This window comes from Paralichthys olivaceus, chromosome 7, assembly GCF_024713975.1.
Source record: "Paralichthys olivaceus isolate ysfri-2021 chromosome 7, ASM2471397v2, whole genome shotgun sequence".
Taxonomy (NCBI): domain Eukaryota; kingdom Metazoa; phylum Chordata; class Actinopteri; order Pleuronectiformes; family Paralichthyidae; genus Paralichthys; species Paralichthys olivaceus.
This window is the reverse complement of record NC_091099.1, coordinates 4,305,815-4,330,137: the sequence shown is the minus strand read 5'-3', so window position 1 is coordinate 4,330,137 and position 24,323 is coordinate 4,305,815. Positions and strand designations below refer to the sequence as shown.

The window sequence follows — 24,323 nt, the reverse complement described above, 5'->3', positions numbered from 1 at the left end:
CATATCAAGCACCACAACTTTATTGAAGCATATACACACCACCCATTATTTCAAATGTGGGATTTCAGCTGTGTACTACTCTCAAAAAAAGGATATTTACAGCATGTGTATTCGCTTATGACCACTATTGAAAAAAAATGCAACCTAATAGTGACCTGTGGGTGTGCATCTCGTCTGCCAGTGACACACAAGGCTGATATCACCAATGGCCTTCCTGTGAAAAATACACGACAATAAGCAGCATTGGATTTCTTTGGCTATTTCAAAGTCTCATGTTTTGTTGTTGTGGTGGATAGATCTCCATTTTGTAAAAAAATAATATATCCTATCCTTATACGAACACATCCATCTACAGCTAATTGTGCCAATTCAGTAAACTGCTATACAATGAACTACAGTGGAATTATAGGATTTTTAGTATATCTGCAAAGAAATGAAAATACTTAAGTACAAGTACCCTAAAAATACAGTACTTAGCCACCTTCGCTTTCTCTTCCTTGGTTGGCACAGTTGTATGAGAGCAGGTCAGTGTGACTGTGTGTGTGGTCTGCGCGCTAATCAGGAAGTCTTATAAAAAACAAAGGTCTTTTGTGGGAGGAAACTGTGTGTGTGTGTGTGTGTGTGTGTGTGTGTGTGTGTGTGTGTGTGTGTGTGTGTGTGTGTGTGTGTGTGTGTGTGTGTGTGTGTGTGTGTGTGTGTGTGTGTGTGTGTGTGTGGAACTTATACACAGAGGACAGCGTGTGTTTTTTTTATTTGCCTCTACTTTTGTCTTTGTGTATATGTTGGTGTGGGTGTGAGTGTTTTTTGTGGCTGGCCTTTTTGGCAGATTTCATGTCAGTTCAGCACACCACAAGACAATGGAGTCCTGTTACAGGGACCACGCTCAGCTGATAGAGAGTCAGCTGATGGGGACTGTGGCTGGGTTTACAGCTGGAAGAGTGTTTGAATGTTGTATTACACCTAAGTGTGGAATCAAATGTTATACAATCTATTCATTAGTCTTTTTACGCTTATATATACAGAAAGATTAGTATCATGATCAGTATTATTATTATAGACAAAAAGTACCTGTCCTATTGAATATATACAATTTGCTAATTATGATAATGGAAACCTTTTGGGGAGGGGTATGGCATGACCCAAGTAAGAACACGTTCCATTTCGGAGGGATCGAATTAAGCTTGTGTTTGTAACTTTTTTTTACTTGACGTGGTGACACGGCTGGACCAACATTAACTTTGATTTGCTAGGGTTCCAGGCTAGAGCCATTTATCTATCTGATCATCAATCTACTAGTGAGTCAAATTGCCGGCGACAGGACACGCTGTCTGATGTTATCAGCTGCTCCTGGAAACAATTAATTTCCTTGGACTGGACATGCAGAACAAGAGTCGCTGTTTCTTTTCAATCGCTCGATGCTAAAATGACGTCTCCTCTAAACTGTTTTTACGTGTTTTTGTTACTAAAACCTGTTTATAGTTGTTGAGTGTTCTGAATTACACAAATATAATTTTTCAATCACATTTGCTAGGACATATTTATGTATTCTCCTTAAACTGTTCTGCCAACAATGATTACATAATATCGCTGCAGCCAAGTTTTTATGTTCATAAGATGCAGTGAATATAAAACAGGGATAGATTTTGAGACCGTAAATGGCCTAGATTCAATTCAAAGTTTTAAGAAACTTCAAGAAAAGCTGAACATCACACTACAGTCGGCAAATACAGAGGAAAGCATTGAAGAGAAACTACCCCACTGTGGTTAACTGCAGCTGTCTAGAGGGAAACAGTGGCGCTCACAGCTTGTCTTTATCTTGGAATGAGTCATGAATGTAGGTATTTTTTGTTCGTGTACAAGTTATGCAAAGTTAAAAACCCCAAAGTTGCCTCTGAGTAGTCTGACCGAGACTTCCTGGTCATTGTGATATCATGTGAGCAGCTAGTCTGACACGTCCCTTAACAAAGCCAGCTGATAATAATAGTAATAATAACTTAAACTAAACTTGAATGTACAATGTGTTTCCTTTATATCATTATTGTGATCGCACTACATTCTGATTAGATTCTCTGTACCTTTACTTTTAAGGGGATCTCGTACAGATCAGCAGTTACAGATGCCGAGATTCAACCGAAAATGTGCAAACCAATGCTTAAATGGAGCGCTGTGATTGGATGAGGCAGCGAGTCAATACTTCAAGGCCTCGAATCTTGGCAGCTGTATCTCTATAGCCAGCCAACAATAATATTAGGTAGATATTTACATTTTATTCACTCATGATTACTGATTGCTGGAAAGAGTATCTACGATGGAACTGAGCATTTATCAAGCGTAGTCCAGAGTATACAGTGTAGAGGCGCACGCGTACTCGGAATCAAAATATTCATCCAAAAATAAAACTGACAGTTCAATTAAAACTTAGAAGACAATGCAGAGTTTTGGGTGTGGCTTTTTGTGAAGCTGTTGTTACCGGACTGTTAATAAGGGAACAATTATGACTCTGCACTCAAGTCACACTAAGCTTTACCAGGTGAGCACCTGTGTGTGTGTGTGTGTGTCCGTCCCTGTAGAAATCAGTGACTGGGGAGGGACAAAGGTGTGCTCTTCATCAACAATTTGTTTTTTAATTAATAGTTAATTGCAAATGGAGAAGGGAAGAAAGCAAGAGGAGAGGAGCAAAAAGAAAAGATGAATAAATGATTAAGAACAAGGAGTGAGAAGGGATGAAAGAAGAACAGACTGACGGAGAACAAGTGTGATGTGTTTGGGAAAAAATTAATAGAGAGAGAGAGCGATAGAGAGAGGACGGGAATAATACGGGATGAAAGAAGGCCTGGCAGAGGAGAGGGGCAGATAGAGATAACATGTGACAGTGAAACAGAGAGATAATGGCAGACAGATTTAATGAGGTCTTCCTAGATGTAATAGTGAACTGTAATTATTCTGCTCTCCTGTCTGCCTGGATTTATACGCATGTGTGTGCAGCTCCTAACATCCCTGCTGAACCGGAGTGAAGCAGACTGTGTCCCTTGGCACGAGAACCTTCCATCAGCACATGACCAAACCTGGAGCCAGGACGACTCCTCTGCATTAGGGGATACATCGTTAGCATGAGAAACAAACAGAGCAAAGGAGGAAACCCCTAATCTACCTGTTACTGTGGAAATACTGTCTTTTAGTAGAGGGGGGCGGGGGGGGTGAAAGACATTAAGTTTTTCTTGCTGGGAGAATTCTGTTTTCTGCCTTTTGTATATATTATACCAGCAGCAGATCAATACTGAGATCAATTAGGAGTGTCTTGTAATCCCAACAAGGAATGGGCCAAATGCATTGACACAGAAAAAAAGTATGACCATGTTTCACCAGTCATTCATCCAACTCTTTCTGGAGTTAAAAATATGTTTCACCTCCTCCAAAGAAGTTTGTTTTAGCCCCCATCTGTTTGTTTGTCATCAGGATCACGCAAAAACCGATTTCCACAAAACGTGGTGGAAGGATAGAACATTGGCCAAGAAAGAATCCATAAAATTTGTGCATGAATTTGGACAAAGAGGGATCGAGGATTTTTTTTGATCACAATTCTTTCACAGATTTCCGAGGGAATGTGAAAAGAGTGACTGTTGTAATAAATTCTCATCAAAGTGTTTATATAAATAGTGACGTGCCGGTTGGCCTGTGTAATGAGACTTTGTGCTTTCTTTTAAAAATGTCTACACCCAACACTACACTTCCATGGGCCCTGAGTGATATACCATTGTTAACATAGTTGTTTCCCCTTTTGAAGGAGTAGAAATTCGCTCCCACGCCCTCGTGGTGTTGATCCACTTTTTTTCTTAGTGAAGTAACATGAAGAAAAGTCAAGCTTTCTTGAGAAACACTCACTGTCGAAATACAGACAGAGATTCCGTCATTAGAAGCTAGTTTATCAGAATGTGTTTGTTTCATGTATTAATATTGACGTCAACACTCCTCACAGATGTTTTTAACTGCGGCAACGTTTAGTCTCTTCAGTAGAGCAGAGGCCTCTTTGGATATTTAAATCATATTCTTACTTAAGTAAGCTACTTCTTCACAGTTCCTTATATGTTATATATTTTTTTCAATTTTCTAGCATTTCTATTCTGTCATTTATTTACAAAATTGAAAATTTGGATCAAAGCATGTTAGGAAACACATGATGTTTCACTGACAACCACAGAGGTTAACTTTGTGGTGCCACTATAGCAAAATTGTCAAGGGATCAGAAGAGTCCGGACGCCATCAATATCCATATTACATTTCATGCTAATACGTCCAATAATTGGTAGACTGACCGAGCGACTGACCGAGCGACTGACCATCCCTACGGCGATGCCGCTGTCAGAATTCAAGAATTGATTATTTCTGCTCTGAAGAAAGACAGATAGAGAGCTGAGGGTGTGGGGGTGTGTGTGCGAGTGTGTGTGTGCGAGTGTGTGTGGTCAGGATGCTGCTGCTTGACCTCAAGGTGTGATGGCAAACGAATGGAGCCAGATGACAGAGCAGCTGATGCCTCCATCTCACTCATTGTGTGTGTGTGTGTGTGTGTGTGTGTGTCTGTGTGTGTGTGTGTGTGTGTGTGTGTGTGTGTGTGTGTCAGTCATTGTGCTGTGTTACTGACACCTTCAGTTATTTATAGCATCTTTTTCCTGATTATCTCCCTCTTCTTTCATGCTCTCTTTCATACCCATTATCAGCCATCACACTGTTTTACCCTCTCTCTCTCCTTCACTCGCACCATCACTCACAAATGCACACACACAGGTTGTGTTAGTAACTCTGGCCAGCAGTGCTGACAGGAGTTAGTGAGGTTACACTTTATCACAACTAAGAGCTCTGTTGACAAAGACCACGAAGTAAGTGTAAGCACAGCATATCAATAAGAATCAGGACAGTGGTAGCTAGCAACAATGCAAAACAAAGATAAAGACCTAATTGCACAGTGCAGTTTGTAGGCTTTGTGTTCACATGAGTAGGTGTGAGGATAAAAATATGAGTGTGGGGGATTATGGGAGACAGAAAGAAGAAGAGGCTAGCATGTTGTGTTTGATAGTGTGTGTGTGTGTGTGTGTTCTAATTCTCTTAGAATAATCATTATTCAAAGTTGACAGGAGTCACCTTGACATTATAGTCACTTGATTTCAGTGATTTTTTTTTTTTTTAATTCTGTCAAGGAGGGTATGTTATCGTCAGTTTGACAATGAACAGGGTCACTCAAATCTACAGAATCAATGGAGGCATTCTATTTTTCTTTAACGTGGCAAGATAGGGCATTAGCCTTGGTGAAGGTATGCCTGCTCTGAGAGTTTTTCAAGTTGTGGATAAATCCTTATTATAAAACCCACAGATAATACAGTAAGCTTTGTGGACATGTCTTTGTCCCAAAATGTTGACACCTGAGAGGAGGTTTTGAAGGTCGGTTTGATGGACTCCAGGTCCCGCAGGAACCGGTATCAAGGCCTGGTTGTCATTACTTAATTGCCTTTAAACTGGCCAATTGGCGTGGCTGGTTTAGCTCGCAGGCGGATGCTAATATCTGCTGATGTGGACATCATTTCTGGCACAGTGCAAATCTCAAAGGCAGATACACTGCTGAACAAACAAGTCTGCTGAAAAAGCTTATTTCAAAGATAAGAGGCTTTCCTCCTTACTCATCATCTTATAAAGAAAATAACGCCTTTGACCATTTAAGGTATTTACTCTGCTCTTCTTTTTCTGTGTGTGAGATTAATGCTTCACTATCTTTGTTAGATTTTAGAACCAGAAATCTCAAAGCACAGTTGTGTCATAAATTTGTTTCACACACTAATCATCCGCAGGTCTTGACTATACGTTCACAAAGGTAAAATGCTCAAATATACCAATCGTAGACAGTGTGTTTACTCAAAGTGGCTATTATCTGAAAATGTGCCATTGATGGACTCGAATTTCCCACAATGCAATGCAGAATAGAACTAGAGGAGCTGCAGGGAACATTTCAAAAAGATGACATTTAATGGTGAGACACCTCGAGAAAGTTCCTGGGAATACTAAGGTGTTTGCTTCAGCACTGAAGTAGGATTTTCTCATCATTCACTTATCACTGATTAAGTTTACGCACCTTTTTGTATCGTGACTTTGTGGAGTTCATTTGCGGAACATACCACATGACTGGAGTTGAGGTGGGTTGAGCTCATGCAAGTCACCTGTCAGTCAGTTGTGGTGCCTGCCAATCGAGCCTTCACAGCTCATTTGCTGCACCACTATTGAGCAGCAATGTACAGTAGTAAGTGTCATCAGCAATTGAGATAAACTACCAATGTTTAATAATGGCCCATAAGTCAATTATCAGATTAGTTTCACACAACCAAAAAATTAAATCTGAAATTGACAGATTATAATTGTCATGTAAAACCACCACACACATTGATCATGTCAGATTGCTTGCCGACATTGGTCATTACACTGAACATCTGCTACTTAGCCTCCAAAATGGCAGCCAAACAACAATATCATGGAATAATATCATTGTTAAATTGCCCATATGTCTGTCTCTCTGTCCATCTGTCTGCCTCAGTGTGAAACTAAACTATGTTTCAGGTCACCGTACGGATTGTGCCAAAGCTACAGGAAATTACACACACACACACACAGACACGCACACTCTCTTTGCTGACAGAAGGGCTTGGAGAGTGGGTAATGAGAAAAGGTTCTCTTGCATGGAAGCTCACGTCCAGCGGGCCTGCCAGCTCGACACGTACAGTCACGAGGAAAGCTGCGACACTGCAACACACCTTTTAACAACACTTGCCAAAACACTAATCTGTAATTTCCCCTGGTTTTATAATGTAATCTGTATATTTTGTAACTGTTCTTTTTTTTCTTGCTCGGTCCCTCTGTGGGTCAATAGACTTTCTACCAAGACAGAAATGATTCTGCTTTGTTTATCCATAAACACCCCACACTGAGTTTTACTGAAACCAGCTAAAGATCACATATTTTGGTAAAATCTCTTTTGTTTCTTTTACCATATTTTAAAATTGCACACAAATGTTTCTGTCATAACTTTAGAGCAGGTTGAAATTTCATAATTTCAGAGGTCCCTGGTTCCACTTTTAAGGTTATTGTGTCAAAGCCTGAAGCATGGAGACCGTCCTCTTGTTGAAAACGACCCCATAGGTCAATTATGTTTAATTGTTCCTCCTGCAGCTTTAGTAATTCTGCTGGGAAACAAAAGGAGGAAGTCAGGTGACGCAGTCTAAAGAGCTATAAAGTGCGTGACAGGAAGTGGTCGGGGTGGATGGACGGATCAATAAAACATAGAACTTTCACTCAGGACATCCACTTCTCTTAATTGGATGCTTGTCCTTTTTTCACCTTTGTGGTGCAGAGAAAGATGGAAGGAAAAGTGTCAGGTTGGCAGCTCATTAAAACTGAGTGAGACAAGAGAGAGAAGACTAAAAGTCAGGGCAGCATATTCAGAGCTGCAAATAAGATGTGGGATCGGTTTTTATGCTGTGATGCAGTTTGCGTCCATGCAGGGTCGGACATGTGAGCTGATGTGCACATCATACAGATACATTAGGAATAAAGTATTTATATATCCTAGTTCCAGTGTATAGATCTGTCCTTTGCCCCCCCTGTGTGAAAGTCACCGATGTAAATAGAAGCCTGGTGTATTTATATAGAACTGGCAGGCTGCCTGATTGATCTGAAACGTTACACTGCCCGACAATCTTCTGTCCATGAGACCACAAATACACACACACAAACTTGCATACAGATGTATAGTGGCACGTGTTTTCCAGTTGTCAGGACACGCACTCAGAAAGACTCCGAACTACACTGTGAAGGATACAGAGAGCTGTGTGTGTGTACAAAGATGACAATTACAATGTGTGAAATGAATTCCCACTGTCCCCACTATTTGAAAATGCCATGTTGTTGCTGTTATTTCAACAATAACCCATGTAAGATTATATAGTTTTCTTTAAAGATACTTATTTCGGTTTTAAATTTATTTTTAATAACTTTTAATTTGTTTTACTACATCAAATAGGAACCACATGTTCTGCATTGTTTGTTGTGTAGAATAAATTTTTTCATGTTGCCTAACATAATCGTTGATGCCAGTATGTCTGTGAAAGTCTCATATCAGCCAATATTCCTTTAATTGATCCGTCACAGATCAATTAAAGGCTTTAGTTTAGAATAATCCTCATGATGTTTTTACTAGTTTGTTTCATCTATATTGAATGAATTGTAGTTTTCTTTACTCAGAAAAGGCCCTTTATATTTAAATACTTTATATGTACATCGAGGGGACCCTCTCTAAGGAGGCCGCCATGTTTTTTTACACAAATCCAGACTGGACAAACTAAACACCTTTTGAGTTTTTATGTCAACTGAAGCTACCACAGTTACTTTTTCATGTTTGGAAGGAGAGGGTGAGGGGTGTTCAGCTGCAACATGCAATTTCATCACTAGATATGACAACATTCTACACACTGTACCTTTAAATCTCCATGCTTCTGATTTGTGTTAGTGAAAATTGTCCTTTGTAATTTCTCAAAGGACAGAAAATCCTGATTATTTTTAAACAGTTGCTCTGGGGCTCAACAGTGCTGCACATGTGGGCCTGCTACAATGGCTTCATTTGTTCCTTTCAGTTGTATTCGTTTAATTTTAGTTTCTTTTGGTTTCCTGGGTTTGTACTTGGCCTATTGCTTCTTCCTGAGTAACACTTGTGTCCTAAACCTCTCTTTTATTTTTTTTTTTCCAAAGACTTGGAAATTGTGACACTTAAGCTTTGTTCGAAAGCACAGCTGGGTGTCATGGTACATGTGTTCGTCGTGACCTGAGAGCTCTGACACTAGCTCATTAGCATCCAGTCAGTCAGCTCGTTGTTTTGAGACGTGGACAGGTTATCGACTGCCTGGCTGACATCTAATAGGCAGGTGACTAAAACAGGATTTCTTTCACCATAGAGATTAGTGGGTGGTGTGCCCATCGGCTAATCTATGTGCTGTGTCAGGAGGTTTCAGGAGGGCAGAGCCACAATAATAGTCATTTATACCAGAGGATAGTGAGCGATCCAGAGAAATGCACTGAAAATGTGATGGAGCTGTTTGAAGCTGTGTTTCGAGAAGAAGCTCGGTTTGTTCGCCCTGATTAGTGTGTGTGTGTGTGTGTGTGTGGGGTTGTCGTCGTACATCACGTTGCCCAACCCATATCTGCCCGTCTTTATCTGAGGATTGTTTTCTGGTGTCCTGCATATTGTTCTTGGCTGCCCATTCCTCTCTCATTTCTCTCAGACCTTGTCCATCCGTCCATCTGTCTGTCTGAATACGTTTCTTTGGGTCGGCCTCTCTGTGTGTCCTTAGCTGCAGTAAAAGATAGCATGACATTTAAAACAGCAGGATAGGCTGCTGCTGGGCACTGTGTGCCTAAATGTCAGCTTAGCCTACTGTTTACGGACCCTCCCCTGCCTCCCCCCAACCTCCCCCCTGTCCTGCTCTATTGCCTTTGTGTTTTTGTTGTAACCCTCCTCCTTCAACCACCTGTGCTTCTGTGCAACCTCCCACCTCCATTCTCCCAAAACCTTTATTCATCTAACCTTTCTAATATACCTCCACCTACCCTATTTTCAGGCTCGCTCACTTTGTTTACTGATAATTGACAGTCTGGTGAAGTAGTAATATTACTGGATTCATTGGTGGGCTGATATGAGACCAGCGTGCAGACATATTGGTGACAGGGTTTATGTTTGCAGATACAAATGTACGTAACAGAATATATAATGTGGAAAAGATGTGCATTTATGTTTATATTTGACTGAAAAAGTGTTTTCTAAATTCAGGGTTTATATTTGGTTGTATTTGTGTTTTCTATTTATTTATAAACTTTATACATTTCTTTGTCATTAGGGTTTGATAATGACATCTTTGGTATATATTCATCGGTAAATATATCGGTAATGGAAAAGTTTTACTCCCCAATATCGGCCTAGGTCGTCAAAACTCCATATCGTCAGGATCCATTTATACATGTACAATGATGACCACAGCACAGTAAACTTAATTTCCCTAATACTGACTAATGTGTGTGTGTTTCTGTGTATTTAGGATCATCCACGAGGACGGCTTCTCTGGTGATGACGTTAAGCAGTACAAGCCTGTCGTTTACAGCAACACCATCCAATCTCTGGCTGCCATCGTCCGTGCCATGGACACACTGGGCCTGGAGTATGGAGACAAAGAACGCAAGGTCAGCACTCATTGAGTCTCCTTTCCAGTCACATCTGCCACGCTCACAGACAATGGAATCACATACATGTACAATGATGACCACAGCACAGTAAACTTAATTTCCCTAATACGATCAACACTGTTAAGGTGTTTAATGACATGCCGCCAATATGTGGCGGAGGAACAAGACAATCACATATTGTTGATATTCTGCTAATGTCCTGACTCGTGAACTGAATAAAGCTGATTGAAGAAGTTGAGCTAATGCTCCAAACGCTCAGCTTCTTGTCCCGAATGCAGCAGGTAGCCACTGGATGGATGCCATAGGAGCTGATGGAGTTCAGGGAGAGGGCACTGTGTGCTTTATGCAGAGTTACTGTCTTTCATACAAAGTACCAGGAGTCCAGATTTTGTATTTGCCCTGGTAACGTATCTCTGAGCTAGACACCAATCTCCTCCAGCATCGGGTCCTTGCTACGACCTCTTGGAAAGTGATATGTCACATTATGTTGATTGGGTCAGTATAATAGTGAATCTGTCACTGCCAATGCAGCAAAATGCTGTAATTAAATTTCAAATGAGCTTGTCTCCATGGGTATGGCACATGTTTACTGTGAGCATGCAGTGGACTGTAGGTGGAAGGTGTTGTGAAGGATGAAGGCTTGTGTAAAGATCTCACAAACATGACCGTTTCTTCATCATCCACACTGAAATGTTTTTATCCAACAGAAGTGACCATGTTATATTTGTGCTTGACACAAGTAGTACTCACTTTCTATTAGTATTTTGTAATAGTAACAGTAAAGAGAAAACATGTCGTCTCGGTCACTAAGTTAAACTGAGAGAACAGACAGATAATGTCAATTTGTACTTTTCACAATTCATTTGAGACCAACCAATTGTATAAGAACATATTGTCATTTCACAGATACATTGGTGTTGTCTATATGATTTACACTGATATTAAAATGTGTTATAAAGGAACATATTCCAAAAAAAAACACAAATTATAAAAAAAAAAAACCAAATATAGCTTCAAGCTAGTTTGTGGTCCTTTGGTAGGAAAACAGAAACAATAAAAAGCAGCGCACATCTTGAACAGAAATCTATTATCTGGTGATAGTGGTTTCAGAAAAAGTAAAACCATTTTGAAAATATTAATTCAATGCTTTTGCGTCACATTTTAAAGGTCTATACAGTCTTTCCCTCTAGCTGGACTTGAGCATGATCAGCTATCTTTGGCATCGACCTCGTCATTGAGTGTCAGCTCTTCATCATCATCAGCCTGAGTCTGTTATTTATTAAACTGTCTACATCAGCACTGATATGGAAGTTAATGGGAACGGCTGCCAACCAACCCTGTCCTCCTTGTGCCAAAATTCCTTCATTCTAAGTTAGCTATGCCTCTAAATCCTCAAAATCCCAAAGCGCACAAGTTCAGTGTACGTATGAAACGCTAATTGAGGATTATGAGTCTAATCCACTGAAGAGCATCAGTTGTATCTCAACACAGAGCAATAGAAAGAGGTTAATTAGGTATGTAATGGTCATGGAGACGCAGTGTTGCATTACAACGCCGATGTCCCTTGGTTCTCGTAAACACACGCCACTAGAGTTTTCAAGACATTTAGTGTACGAGTGTGAATGGACATTGAAATGGATCGCAGGTTTTTCATACAGAGACTGCATTTTTTCATCTTACATTTATAAACTTGTTTATGAATTAAAGATGAACTTCTAAGTATAAAGAGGAACATTCAAATGCATCATGTGTCGTAAACGACTTCTTAAATCATACTCATATAATAGTATGTAAATGCAGTGTTGGATGATGGAGAGCTTACTACCATAACATGAAAACCTCCTTCCTATGGGAAATATTGAATCACATCAAGAAATGGTGCACTGTGTATGACATCCTTTTATTTTATTTATAGCAACACAGTATTAGAAGTGTGTTCGCGCACGTCATGTGATTCAAACGCTTCAGTCCATGGTAATGTGTGTGTTTGATGGCGACGATGGCAGACGTGAAGTTGAGTAGGTCAGTGAATGCAGGGTTGACTCTGTGAGGTCAAAATTCACATCCAGTCTTTTATGAACATTCGAGAAAAATGTGGCTCATATTGTCTCTATGAATGTCTCTGTCCCTCTGTGCTACACACACATCTATATATGGATAGATAGATTGATAGATAGACAGATAGATAGACAGACAGACAGATACATAGATAGACAGATAGATAGACAGACAGACAGATGGATAGGACAAGTGGACGGGGCTTTGTCACACTCACACTGAGCCGTCATTGGCCTTAACCTTATCCAAAGGCACAGTATATTTTTAATCACAATGAAGCTATTGATACTAAGAGGACTGAAATAACAGTACATCTTTTGATTAGAAATGATGTGTGTGTGTGTGTTTAACATCTTGGTATTGTATTTCTACACTGAGATGCAGCAGTGGATCTAAGGCTGATGTATCCATCCATATTAATACCTTTTAGCTTAAAAGCATTCATAAGTTTAACGCCCCTAAAACGCAGAACACATTGTGGTAAACACGGGTGGTTGTGTCATTAAAGTCTTAGTTTCTGCTAATTCAGATGCAATATTATGCTGCATCATGGAGCTGTGTGATATTCAAAATCTTCACAGATTTGTCCGAGAAAAATATTCTACACTTTGACCAAATTTCCAACACAGACCTATACCCAGCCTGTCACATTAATAAGCATAGAGGAGTTCTGCTCTTTCTATTGTGGTGCGTTTCATCTTGCTAAAGATATTGTTAAAACCATGAACATCTGCACAAAATCTAATAACTGGTTCACCCACTAATATAATGGAGTTTATGGCAGTGTCCAAGGAGAAGCAAGCATTTTGATTTCATACATCATACTTCCATATTCTGATACATAGTACTATTTGTTTATGTTAGTGATTACAGTTAAGTGACTGTTAACAAATTTAAAATAAAATATCCAGAGTTATAACTAGTTACTACACTGAGTATGCAGATGAAGGATGACAGAAAGGTGTCAGACAAAAATAAAAGAAAGTGCTAAGCAGAGAGATGTAGTATGTTGGATATAAAAGCCAGGAGGAATCACAGGGGCCGAGAAAGAAAGCTGATTATTTCTGAGAGAATGGAGAGAATGTGACAGCAGACGAGAAACAGACAGAGACCAGCCTGAGCTTTGTTTAAACTCCGCTCTACGTTCAACTTCCCCTTAAAGTAACCAGAAGACGTCGAGACATCCTCCTCACACCAAGAAAAGATGGAGACACCTACTACATTTAAAAAAAATTTCAGATGATGTATGTAGACTGTTCAATATTTTTTACATTTTCCTCATGTTCCTCTTTCATTTCCCGTCCTCCCACGTCAGTTTCCAGTCTCTCGCTAACTATCTTCCTTACCCTTTCTTTTCTCTCTTACAATATATTCAACTTCGTCCGTCCTACCTTTTTTTTTTTTTTTTATTGCATTTGCTTTCTTTCACCTCGTCTCATGATAACACCCACCACCACCCCACCCCCATCTGTTTCCCCCGGTCTTTGCTAGTTGCTGTGGCAACCCAGTGTTTTGCCTTCCTTTCAACACATTCCGCAAGCCCATGTCCAAGGGCGGTGTGACACATACTGTAGAGACACACACACACTGATATCAGGCTTGGAATAGGCTGCTTGTTGTCGCCGACGTATGAATCTTTTAAGCAATTTTTACTCAGTTCTCATAGAAGAAATTCCTCCAGCAATTTTGAGTAATTGTTAAAATCCCATCATGTGTTGTGCATTGTGATGATATACTCTCTGGTGAATTGAGTGCTATATCCTCGAGTAATCCTTAATTTTCATTAGTGATCGCACCGTGGGCCCTACAAAATAAGACATGTAGGACAAGACTTATTGTGAACCAACTTCTCATCCTCTCACAGTAGATCTGACAACATAACAGCGTTCGGCTGCTTCATGTAAACATTTGTGCTGTTGGACGTCTGTAGGCAGCTCACAAGTCAGCTGAGGTACTGTAATGAATCAGTGTCCGTCTCACTCTCATTCCTCCGACATAATTATGCAGTTAACATTTTGTGTTTTTTACTTTGGTGATTGTTTTGTTAGCTCAAGCCGAACTGTCAATGTAAAGCCTGGAGTCAAACACAATCCAGAAAAATAAGGGACAAATATAAATGAATAAAATCAACCTATTGTACATTTTATGCATGAAATATTACATTTAAAAAAATCTATTTATTTTGGTTTTATTAGTGTTTTTCTTTTTATTGATTGTTGTTTATCTAAAGGGTATGGTACCGACATCTCAGAAGTCATTGCCATATAGGCTGTTTTACCAGCCTCACACTTTTTTCAATATTGACTCCCGAATAGAAACCATATCAGTGGTCCCTGATTAATTTGAGATTGTTGGGAGCTGCTGAGCTTTCTCTCACTTCGACTGTACTGGTTGTACAGGACTGCAGTTTAATCGTTCGTACCTTGAATCCTCTGAAAAGCATTAGTGGACTGTAAGAATGAGCCTAGGGCAAAATCTAGCTTTTATTTTTTTATCTTCCTGTTTGTGTGCCAGCTTTTACATTACTGCTGCAATGGCCCTAGGCATCCTTTTCTGTTGTAATTGCTTCAATGCTCCCTCACAATTCACCAGCCTTACATTATGTGTGCGCATATACACTCAGCCTTATTTGTTCAAGGTCGGTGGACCTACTTGCAGAAATACATGAAGTCAGCAGTATACACACACACACAACTGCAAAAACTTGAGTTCAGGATCAACTATATATTGTTGCTGTGTCAAGAAAACACATCCTTTCATTAAAATCTCGATCTTTTTGTCACATCAGCTTTGTCGTTGCTGTCTCAGGACACAAACTGCCAAGACAGAAATAATGGGGGACCAATTGTTTGCAGTCTAACTTATTTCTACCTCTCATTTTTGTCCTTGGCATTACAGGGTGCTATTGTGGCACCTAGCACACAATTGTAAGATTGGAGGACTGATGAAGAGTAGGACGCAGCTGCAGGATACACACACACGCACACACACGCACACAAACCGATAACAGAAAAACACTTTGTGTCTCAATGGACTCATGAAGGGAGAGAGGGGGAAGCAGACAAGAGGGAGGTGGAATGAACAGACGGTGGAGATGAAGGGACAGAAGAAGCAGACGAAAGACAGTCAGACAAAATGGGAGGGAGAGATAGAGAGACAGAGCAAGCAGGCAGACAGGTTTCTGCCTGTTGTTGTGGAAACCCACTAGTTATCCTCATGGGTTGGCCTGTGTGTGTGTGTGTGTGTGAATCGAAAAGGGGGGGGGGGGGGGGGGGGTATGTGAACAACGCCCCTCTGATGATAATGTTCCCTCTGCTCGTTATCAACCTGCACATGAACACACTGAAGTGTTGTCTGAGGTGGAGGTAAGTGTGACAGGTTACTGCTTCCTGTGTTTTAGCGTTCACACAAACATTTACCAAGATTCAGGCATTTATTTCTGAAGCTCAACAATAACAAACACAATCACCACAGAGCACAATGAACAACATCAACAACACTACAAGAAAAGGGGTTGGGTTATAATAACCATCATATTATAAATGCAGGTGGTTCAACTATGAACTCTGTCCCTTTCAAGTGCCAGATCAAAGTGGTTGAGTCAAACCTTTAGGAGGCCCCTTAATTTACCTATATTTTGAAGACTGAGTAGGAAATCATTCATAGAGTTTAAAGTCTTATTATATTCTATATTTTTCAGAATGTCAACAAATCCAATGTAAAGAAACCAATGATAAAATCACTACAAATCACCCAACAAGTCGGTGTATCCCAAGTCCGTCGTACAGTGTGTTATTGTTCTGTCATAGATATTGTTTGCTGTCCAAAAACAGTCAAAACAAATATCTCTATCCTACATTCACCCCTTTTTAAAGTACATCAAATGTGTATTCGTCCACAGGAGAAACAAGTCCCCATGCTTCCTTTACTCCTGTTTGAGTGATGTTAGTTGAAAATGCTTTGCTAGTGTGCATTTGTGTTTAAAAAAAAAAAAAAATGTGTCTGGGCTCTGGGGTTTTCATCTTGTTCCCCGTATGAAAACTTATTGAGTCTCTCCAGATTAAAAGGCATAACATTAAACTGCATATCTATAGATTTGATTGAATTGATTTCACTTTGAAACAATTGTGGATCAATTTGTGTGGTGCTCTGTTTTTGCACAATTCAAATTTCATGGATCTGGCTTGTGTCTGCTGATAAAGGCTCATAGGTGCTGATGGAAAAAGTTTTCCTCTCAGCAATAAACTTGATATGTCTTAAGTCTTACAATTGGTAAATTATCCAGCAGGCTAGTGAGGTCGCTGTTTAATACAATGACAATGCAACTTCCATGATCCGTTCATCCATCCATTAGAAACAACTTCACAGTGCTTAAACTGATAATAATAAAAACATAAATCTGGAACCATTTGCTGCTTCTAATCTGTGACTCAAAATGGGAATCATTTTACCCATTTGAAAAACACTGGTTAAGTTAGAGAGATGCTTATTGTTGAGTGAAAGAGACACTTTCTTCATTTTCCATTACACTGATTTTTAAAAGTGGATATTTGCAAATGTCATAATTGTAAGGAACAAACACGACATTCATACAAGCAGTGTTTGAATGAAAAGGTTAAAGATCGTTATTGATTATGCAGCATGTGACTTCTGGTCTCAGCACAGCCTCGTCATCCTAACAGAGCATGGGTGCACTGCTGTTTACCAGGCCTAATGTCTTTGTCCAGTGTCAGTGTGGGTCCGTGTGTGTCTGTGTGTGTATTTCAACCCATGACACACACATTTGTGGTTATCGATTAGTGCATGTGAAGCTTTGAATCAGCTTGTGCTGCATGTGTGTCACTATAGATTCCTTCCTGCTAGGTTAAGAAGGTCATTGAGTGGACAGAGCCTCCACTCACTCACTTTCAGATGTTGGAAGTTTTTATGTGTGTGTGTGTGTGTTTGCATGTGTGTGTGTTTGCATGTGTGTGTTTGTGTGTGTGTGTGTGTGTGTGTTTGCATGTGTGTTTGAAGTGTGCCTTCCTGCAGTGCTGAGCTCGCTTTGATTTTTCATGCACCCCTCTCTCTCGCCCTCTCTCCCTCCTTCTCCCCCCTCCCTCCTTTTGTTATTTTCAGCTTCCTACTTTTGTCTCTCCCCTCCTCACTTTCTCTCACCTTCATTCATTCCCATCTTCCCCTTCTCTCATCTTCTTTCTTCTCTCTCTACCTCACTTCCCTCCTCATATCACCATGTCACCTTTTTCCCCTCTTGTACCCGTCATCTCAATCTCCCTCCTCTCTCATATTACATCTGTCTCTCATCATTTTTCCTTCTCTCATTTAAACCTGTCACACGACTGTCACTGTTTCCTTTGTCCTTGAGCTCATTAATCCATCAACAATAGATCAAATTATAGGCTTTTTATAAGGCATCTATCTGATGGTTAGTTATGTCGATTCATTGATACATTTGATCTCAGCTGTGATAAAAGGTCATGAGTTATTGAGATACAGCAGCTGGCCAATTAGCACACACACACACACACACACACACACTCACACAAGCACGAACGTGTGTGAACAGAGCGATGGGGAGAACAAAGATTCTGCATCATGAAAGTGAGATGGTCATGGCTGAGAAATGAACCGTATCCTAGCAACAGAAAGGACCATGATCCCATACCTGAGATTTGGGGAGTTTGTTCTTTAATTATTTCAGTGTGTTTTAGTACCATTTTTTTCCTTCCCAGATACCGATTCCAATACCTGGACTTTGCAACTTTGGTTAATACCAAGTACTGATGTGATATGCATTTAAAAAAATAACTGTAATCATTGTTGTAGGGCCGAGCTCAGATAAAACACTGGTCGTGAGAAGTTTGTTAGTTATCTTGCTTTGCTCTCGTCTTCGTTGTTTTTATCGCAACGTTTAAATGCAGTTTCCAAAGTTTGCTGCCACACTTTGCCTCGGTGAACTCCTGGTGGTTCTTCAAATGCTTTATGAGATTGCTTGTGTTGTAATTTGCAACACTGGTGCCACTCCTCAAAACTCATGTCTTGCATACACTACATGTCGCCGTTGTGGGACTTCCCATTGTGAAATATTGCGAAATTGCTGACATTATAGCTAACTCTGGCTAAAGCAACACTACTGGAAATAACCTATTCTTCGCTGCTGTAACTTACTTACATAGATGTGCGTACTCAGCCATGCCCAGCATCTTCGGCAGTGTTGGACATGGATCATTTCAGTATTCACAGAACAAGAGATTACTGTTTGTGGCTCAATGGCAATCTTCTTCCATTCCAGTTCAGCTAAGCACTTACTGTGACTTCGATGGGAGAGGAAGCTGCCTCTCTGTGCTGAAGCATCATGGCTTGGTTCATTGGCTTGTCTCTGTCTGGCTGGAACCTTCTTGTGTACAGTTGGCATGTTCCATGTCCAAAGACATGCAGATGTCGCGAACTGACCACTCTGAATTGCCTGTAGGTGTAAATGAGAGTGTAAGTCTTTTTGTGTGTGCCAGCCCCTGTAATAGACTGACAACCATTGCATTCTGGGATAGACTCCAGCACCCTGTGACCTTGAACAGGCTGAGCGGTTTATCATCTCAGTGACACTTACTGAGGAGAAACCAGGCACTGAACCTTCCACCAAAAGTGTACGTTATTAAAATATCAGGTGACCTGTTGAGCATCTGATTTCTTTCACTTGGACACACTGGATGTGATTGATTGCAACTGGTCATGTTTGCAGAGTGGATTGCCATTCAATTTTGTACACTGTCATAGATGATCCTCAGATGAATCCTAATGACGTGAGTGGTCCTCTGACTTTTCCTCTAGCTCCACTATGAGGTTCACATTTTTAGTTTTGAATGAAATGTCTCAACAAGTATTGAAAAGATTATGGATCGCTGTGGAATTTGGTTCATACTGTAACTTTGGTAACTTTTTCCCATCATGGAGTCAAAATTTTTATTGGTCAAATATCTTGATTTTTGTCCAAATACCTTCCAGGCTATTGACTTTCCCATCATCCTGAACTTAGTCTTAATTAGCAAATCTATCCATCCATCATCTGGATCCGATCCCAGCTGACATTGGCAGAGAGGCAGGGTACACTGGACAGGTCGCCAGCATATCACACGGCTGACTTATAGAGACAAACAACCACTCACTCTCACATTCACACCTACAGGCAGTTTAGAGTCTCCAATTAACCTGCATGTCTTTGGACTGTGGGAGGAAGCTGCGAGTGCTCAGAGAAAAAACCCACACAGACAAAGGGCGAACAACTCCACATAGAAATTCCCTGTTCTGCCTGTTCTGACAGTTTCAAACCCAGAACCCTCTTGCTGTTAGGCAACAGTGCCAATCACTGCTCACAGTGCCACCAAAGCCTAGAATGTAAAATGTTATATTATTTATTCCAAAGAAAAGCATCATATTAGCCCATTTTACAGTCTTTTGATTATTTAATTAATACAGTAATCAGTTCCACACTCTGTATCGTAGAGACGGAGTCTTATTGAATTCCAGTGCGTACAGATTTTATGTTCAGTGTTAAACTATGGAAGTGATGAAAAGTTCAGACAGATTTGTGCTTCTTATTTCAGCTGTTATCAACCATGGAGGGCAGGGGTGTGTGTGTCTGTGTGTGTCTGTGAACCAACATAGCCTTTTAGATAAAGTCTGCAAAACATTTCAGAGTGAAAAACATCAGAAATTCTCAGAGTAGGCCCTTTGGGGGGGGGGGCAACTTATACACACTGACAAGCACACATGGCTGGTTCTCTATCAGACCTTCATAAATTACCCTGTAGCTCTCTAAAACCACAGATACACACACACACACACACACACATTTAGTACAAACCCTCTTTCCCTCTAACCTCCTCACTGTGTTTGCCTGACTGGTGCTGCCAACATCATATGACAGGCACATGGACCTTTCTCACCTCACCAAGCCGCAACACTGCGCTGCTGAGAACAGGAGCTAAGAAATGAACTTCTGTTCATTTATAAAATCTCTCTTTCCCCAGGCTAACCTAACCTAACTGTATTTGGGTCCACCCGTGGACACATTTCAAATTATATGTGTTTCCAGGAAATACCCAAAATACCAGAGTCATCTTTGGTCTTTGAACTATAGGGATGTTACTAATGACAGATTTACTCATCGATTAAAGAAAATGCAGTTGAAGCAGAGTAAACTTACTTCAATACTTCCAAACTGCTCTGGTTTTACAAAATGTCATCAGTCCCACATTTTCCACCTTGCTGCTTTGAAAGATCTTGGCATTAGCGTGGGCAGAGGAGGGCTGACGTCTGCTGGGGCTGCAGCCCCAGCTAGTGTCGGATGGCCGTGTAGCATCTGAGATGCAAAAGTTAACAAGCGTTACATAGATAAAATAATATTTAGTTCAACCGACTATTCTCTCTGGTGCTGACTAGCACATCCCTAATATCCACTGATACACAGACTTAGCTTTCAGCTAACCTTTAAGAGATGAAGGACCTGAAGAAAAAAAGTTGTTAGATTAAATATATAAACACTGACAACCCTTTCAACAGAACACAACATCATTGTTTGGGAGGTTTATATTAATAAAGTAGTAAAATAAATTGCATGGCTTGTGATTTGTCAGTCATGAACTGGCATTTACCTTTGTGTGTGTGTCCTGTAGTAGAGTTTTCTCCGGGGATGTATGTAAGTGACCTCAGGGATTGGGATCTCAGGTGCTGAGAGAAACAGGACATGGACCATACTCCCCTGAGAGAGAGAGGTGGGGGAGAGAGAGAAAGAAGAAGATGAAATGTTCTCCCTCAGGTGTAAAGCATGATGAATAGAGTGACGGAGGAGAGAAAAGAGCACAGGGAGGGAGGGAGCTAGGGAGAATGTCCTGAGGGGTTAGCACACTGCTACACGATGATGCCACTATGTGTGTGTGTGTGTATGTGTCTGTGCCTACGCAGAGTGGATTAGGTTGATAAAGCAACCTGCATTAATGTCATCACATTTCCATTCCTCTGCAAAACAGCCAAATGTCATTATTTGCTGCCACAGTTCAGATACAGCGTACTGCTCCGTATACAGTAGACGCTGTTTGCAAACACACACTCACACACACTGGGGTGGAGCAGTGGGATGATAAATGCCATGAGGTAAAACAAATGTATCAGCTGATAGATTTTGACATACTCTTAATACCAAGCTTGCTATGGCTTTAGTAGCTCAGGTCGTCTGAGGCCTTTGTGAGCAGAGTTTTACTGCATTATTTTATTTAAATCAATGTACTCAACTCAACTGGATTTCTCAGATTTAATTTTGTGGATTACGTGAAAGCAGACAATGTTCCCAATGTGGATAATTCATACTATAAAACAGTTTTTAGAATTTGAAGTATTCTATTTTAACATATCTTGCAGCCACTATCTACCATATACTAATTTACTGAAAAACAGCAATGCCTCTCGAAGTGTTGACAATTTGGCGCAAGAATTTTATGGGAAGCAAAAAATATGTATAGTGTATGTTACAGTGCTTGTATTTTATGCAGTTACGGCTCTTCTGTACCAAAATTCATCTGTGTTGTTGTGACTGAATTCTTCTCTGTTCGGTGTTCAATGTGTCAGCCAACTGCTGGTGCAGCTAATTAGGCCAGGCTAAAAATAGACACCTGCTTACAAGATATATCATCTCTATCATACAGAACCTCGGAAGTGTAAATCTCCTGCCTGCTGGGTGGTCAGTATTTTCAGAGTGGCTAACCAGATCACCTGTTTTTTTAATTGATTCATTTAAATGTATAATACATTAGAGGAATACATTTTTACTGAGATTTGGTGAGAGTGGCCTGAACGTTTGAGTTGAAAACAGCGTGTTTTTCCAAGATATGTGAAGGTATTGTTGGTTGGAATTCATAGTAAAAACTAGTATGGCACTCAGTAGAGTGCATACCACTAGGCCCTATAGACCCCTGAAGTTCAGTCAAGTTGCACCAAATTGCATTCGCTCATTATTCTCCAAATATTCCTGATATTTTTCAAGATTCATGCAATATTCCCTGTGAAAATGTCAAAAAAACTCAATGTTAAAGATCCAGTCCAAACTTTAATTGATTGTTATGTAGCTCATGTCCCATCTTTCCACCAAATTTCGTGGAGATTCGATGAGCAGTTTTTTTGAGCGTAATCCTGCTGATAACAGATCAACACAAAAGATCAGACAGGGGTCAACACATAACGACCTTGAAAGAGGTAAAAATATCATCATAGCATATACTTGAGTGCTCTAGCAGTTTCCCATAAATAGCACCATATTATTGAGAACAAAGTTAGCCTGTTAATTATACCTGTCTCAATATAGACCCTAATGTAATTATAGTATGTCGCTGTGGCAGCTCATTGCTTTCTGTTCAGATATTAGGAAGTAGTAGAATGAGTTCTGCAGAAACCACAAGAAACTTCAGCAGCTGCTCAAAATGGCTGAAGCAGGTTCACAGGAGGAAATACTGAACAAGACTGAAAGACTGACAGCTCTGTGAGGCTGCACCTTAGCACACCGGGGGTTTCAGCAAGATGCTGATGCTAGCATGCTAAAATGCAATTGATGTTAAGTCATAAAATGTTCACCATGTTAGTTGAGTTAGGTAGAATGCTAACATTTACTAAATGTTAAATAAATTTGGGCCTGGTGGGAATGTTAGTTCTGAAAGTATTTCTGAATCAAGCAAAGCATTAGAAAAATACTCACTTTGATTAAATGGTGGAGTTTTAGATTTATTTATTTATTTATTTTTTCTAGTTTCGCTCTGTCCTTTCCTCTTTTGTGTCCTAGTTTTGCTGCTTGGTGACGTAAATATTTCCCTGTACACATACACACGTACAGTGCATACACTGAGGGCAATGGAAGTGTGGGTAGGTTGTTTGTGTGTGTGTGTGTGTGTTTGTGTGTGTGTGTGTGTGTGTGTGTGTGGGGGGGGGGGGTTCCTGCTGTGTCTTGTAGATGTAAATTATGCAGGACATTTGAATCTATATTTGATGAAAGTCTCTTATTTGGAATCCAGGCATTTGGCAGAGCATGCTGGCTACAGCGGTTATGTGTGATTGTGTGGGTCTGTGTGCACATACATGTTCCTATATTTGCCATTTCATGTGTATGAGCGTATGTATGTGTCTGTTTATAGGAAGTTAGGTTGTAAATGGTCACAGCTGTTGAATTAATCAGTCATTGTGTATTTCTGTGTTGTGAGGTCAGCAGAGAGATTTGCTTGGACATGCAGGCACCAAATGCAGCTCTTTATTTTTGTGTGAAACCAAGTTTCAGTTTTATATGTTTTATTATGCTATTAACATTGAGGTTCAACTGTTGAGCTACATTTCGAAATGACTGGTTGAATCCAACTTTTGTAGTCGAATCACCAATCAAAGCAAAAGTTTAGACAGGAAAAGCTGAAGTAGGACCTGTCTCTGTCGGTGGAGGTGTGAAACGTCTGGGGACAGAAGAGTGAGGCAGGGGCCCTGTAAACACCAGGAATCTACTTTCCTCTCTAAGTTGCTGTAAGTCAGAACTGAATTTCTGGCGACCTAGATGGCCTTATCGCTCTCTGTGGCCCAGGAAGGAGAGAGCTTTTCTCTGTTTCTATCTTCATTATCAGTAAGAAGGCTGATGATTTCTGATTGTCCTCGGCTTGGGCAGTCAAGCTGGCGTAGTGGTGGACTGCATGGCCAAGGCCAGAGGTGAGTATTCTCATCCTCTTCTAAGACGACTGCGGGCGCACAAGGATCTTGTTCCATGAGCTGATTGTGGACAATCTGACACTGAGAATGTGCTGGCTTGTTTTCTTCGGGACTGGAGTATGGATTTTGTGGCCTGGCCGCAGATTTGTGTTGGAGGCTGTAAAGGAAATTGTCTTTTAGTAGTTTGATTCTAGATCATGTGGCAGTCATGAGACTAAAGTTATTATTTTGATAATTATTGTTTGCAAGGTCCCGGCCTGCCTTAAGATAAG

At 40.4% G+C, this 24,323-nt stretch overlaps 1 protein-coding gene across 3 annotated transcripts in view; it reads left to right on the top strand.

Annotated features, from left to right (window-relative positions):
• The window catches only part of gnao1a (guanine nucleotide binding protein (G protein), alpha activating activity polypeptide O, a), a 74,427-nt gene that overhangs the window by 8,456 nt on the left and 41,648 nt on the right, over nt 1–24,323 (top strand). For all 3 annotated transcript variants that reach the window (XM_020102165.2, XM_020102166.2, XM_020102164.2), the window contains exon 3: nt 10,122–10,263. In XM_020102165.2, the coding sequence (XP_019957724.1) occupies nt 10,122–10,263 (142 nt within the window). The remainder of the gene's footprint in view (nt 1–10,121; nt 10,264–24,323) is intronic.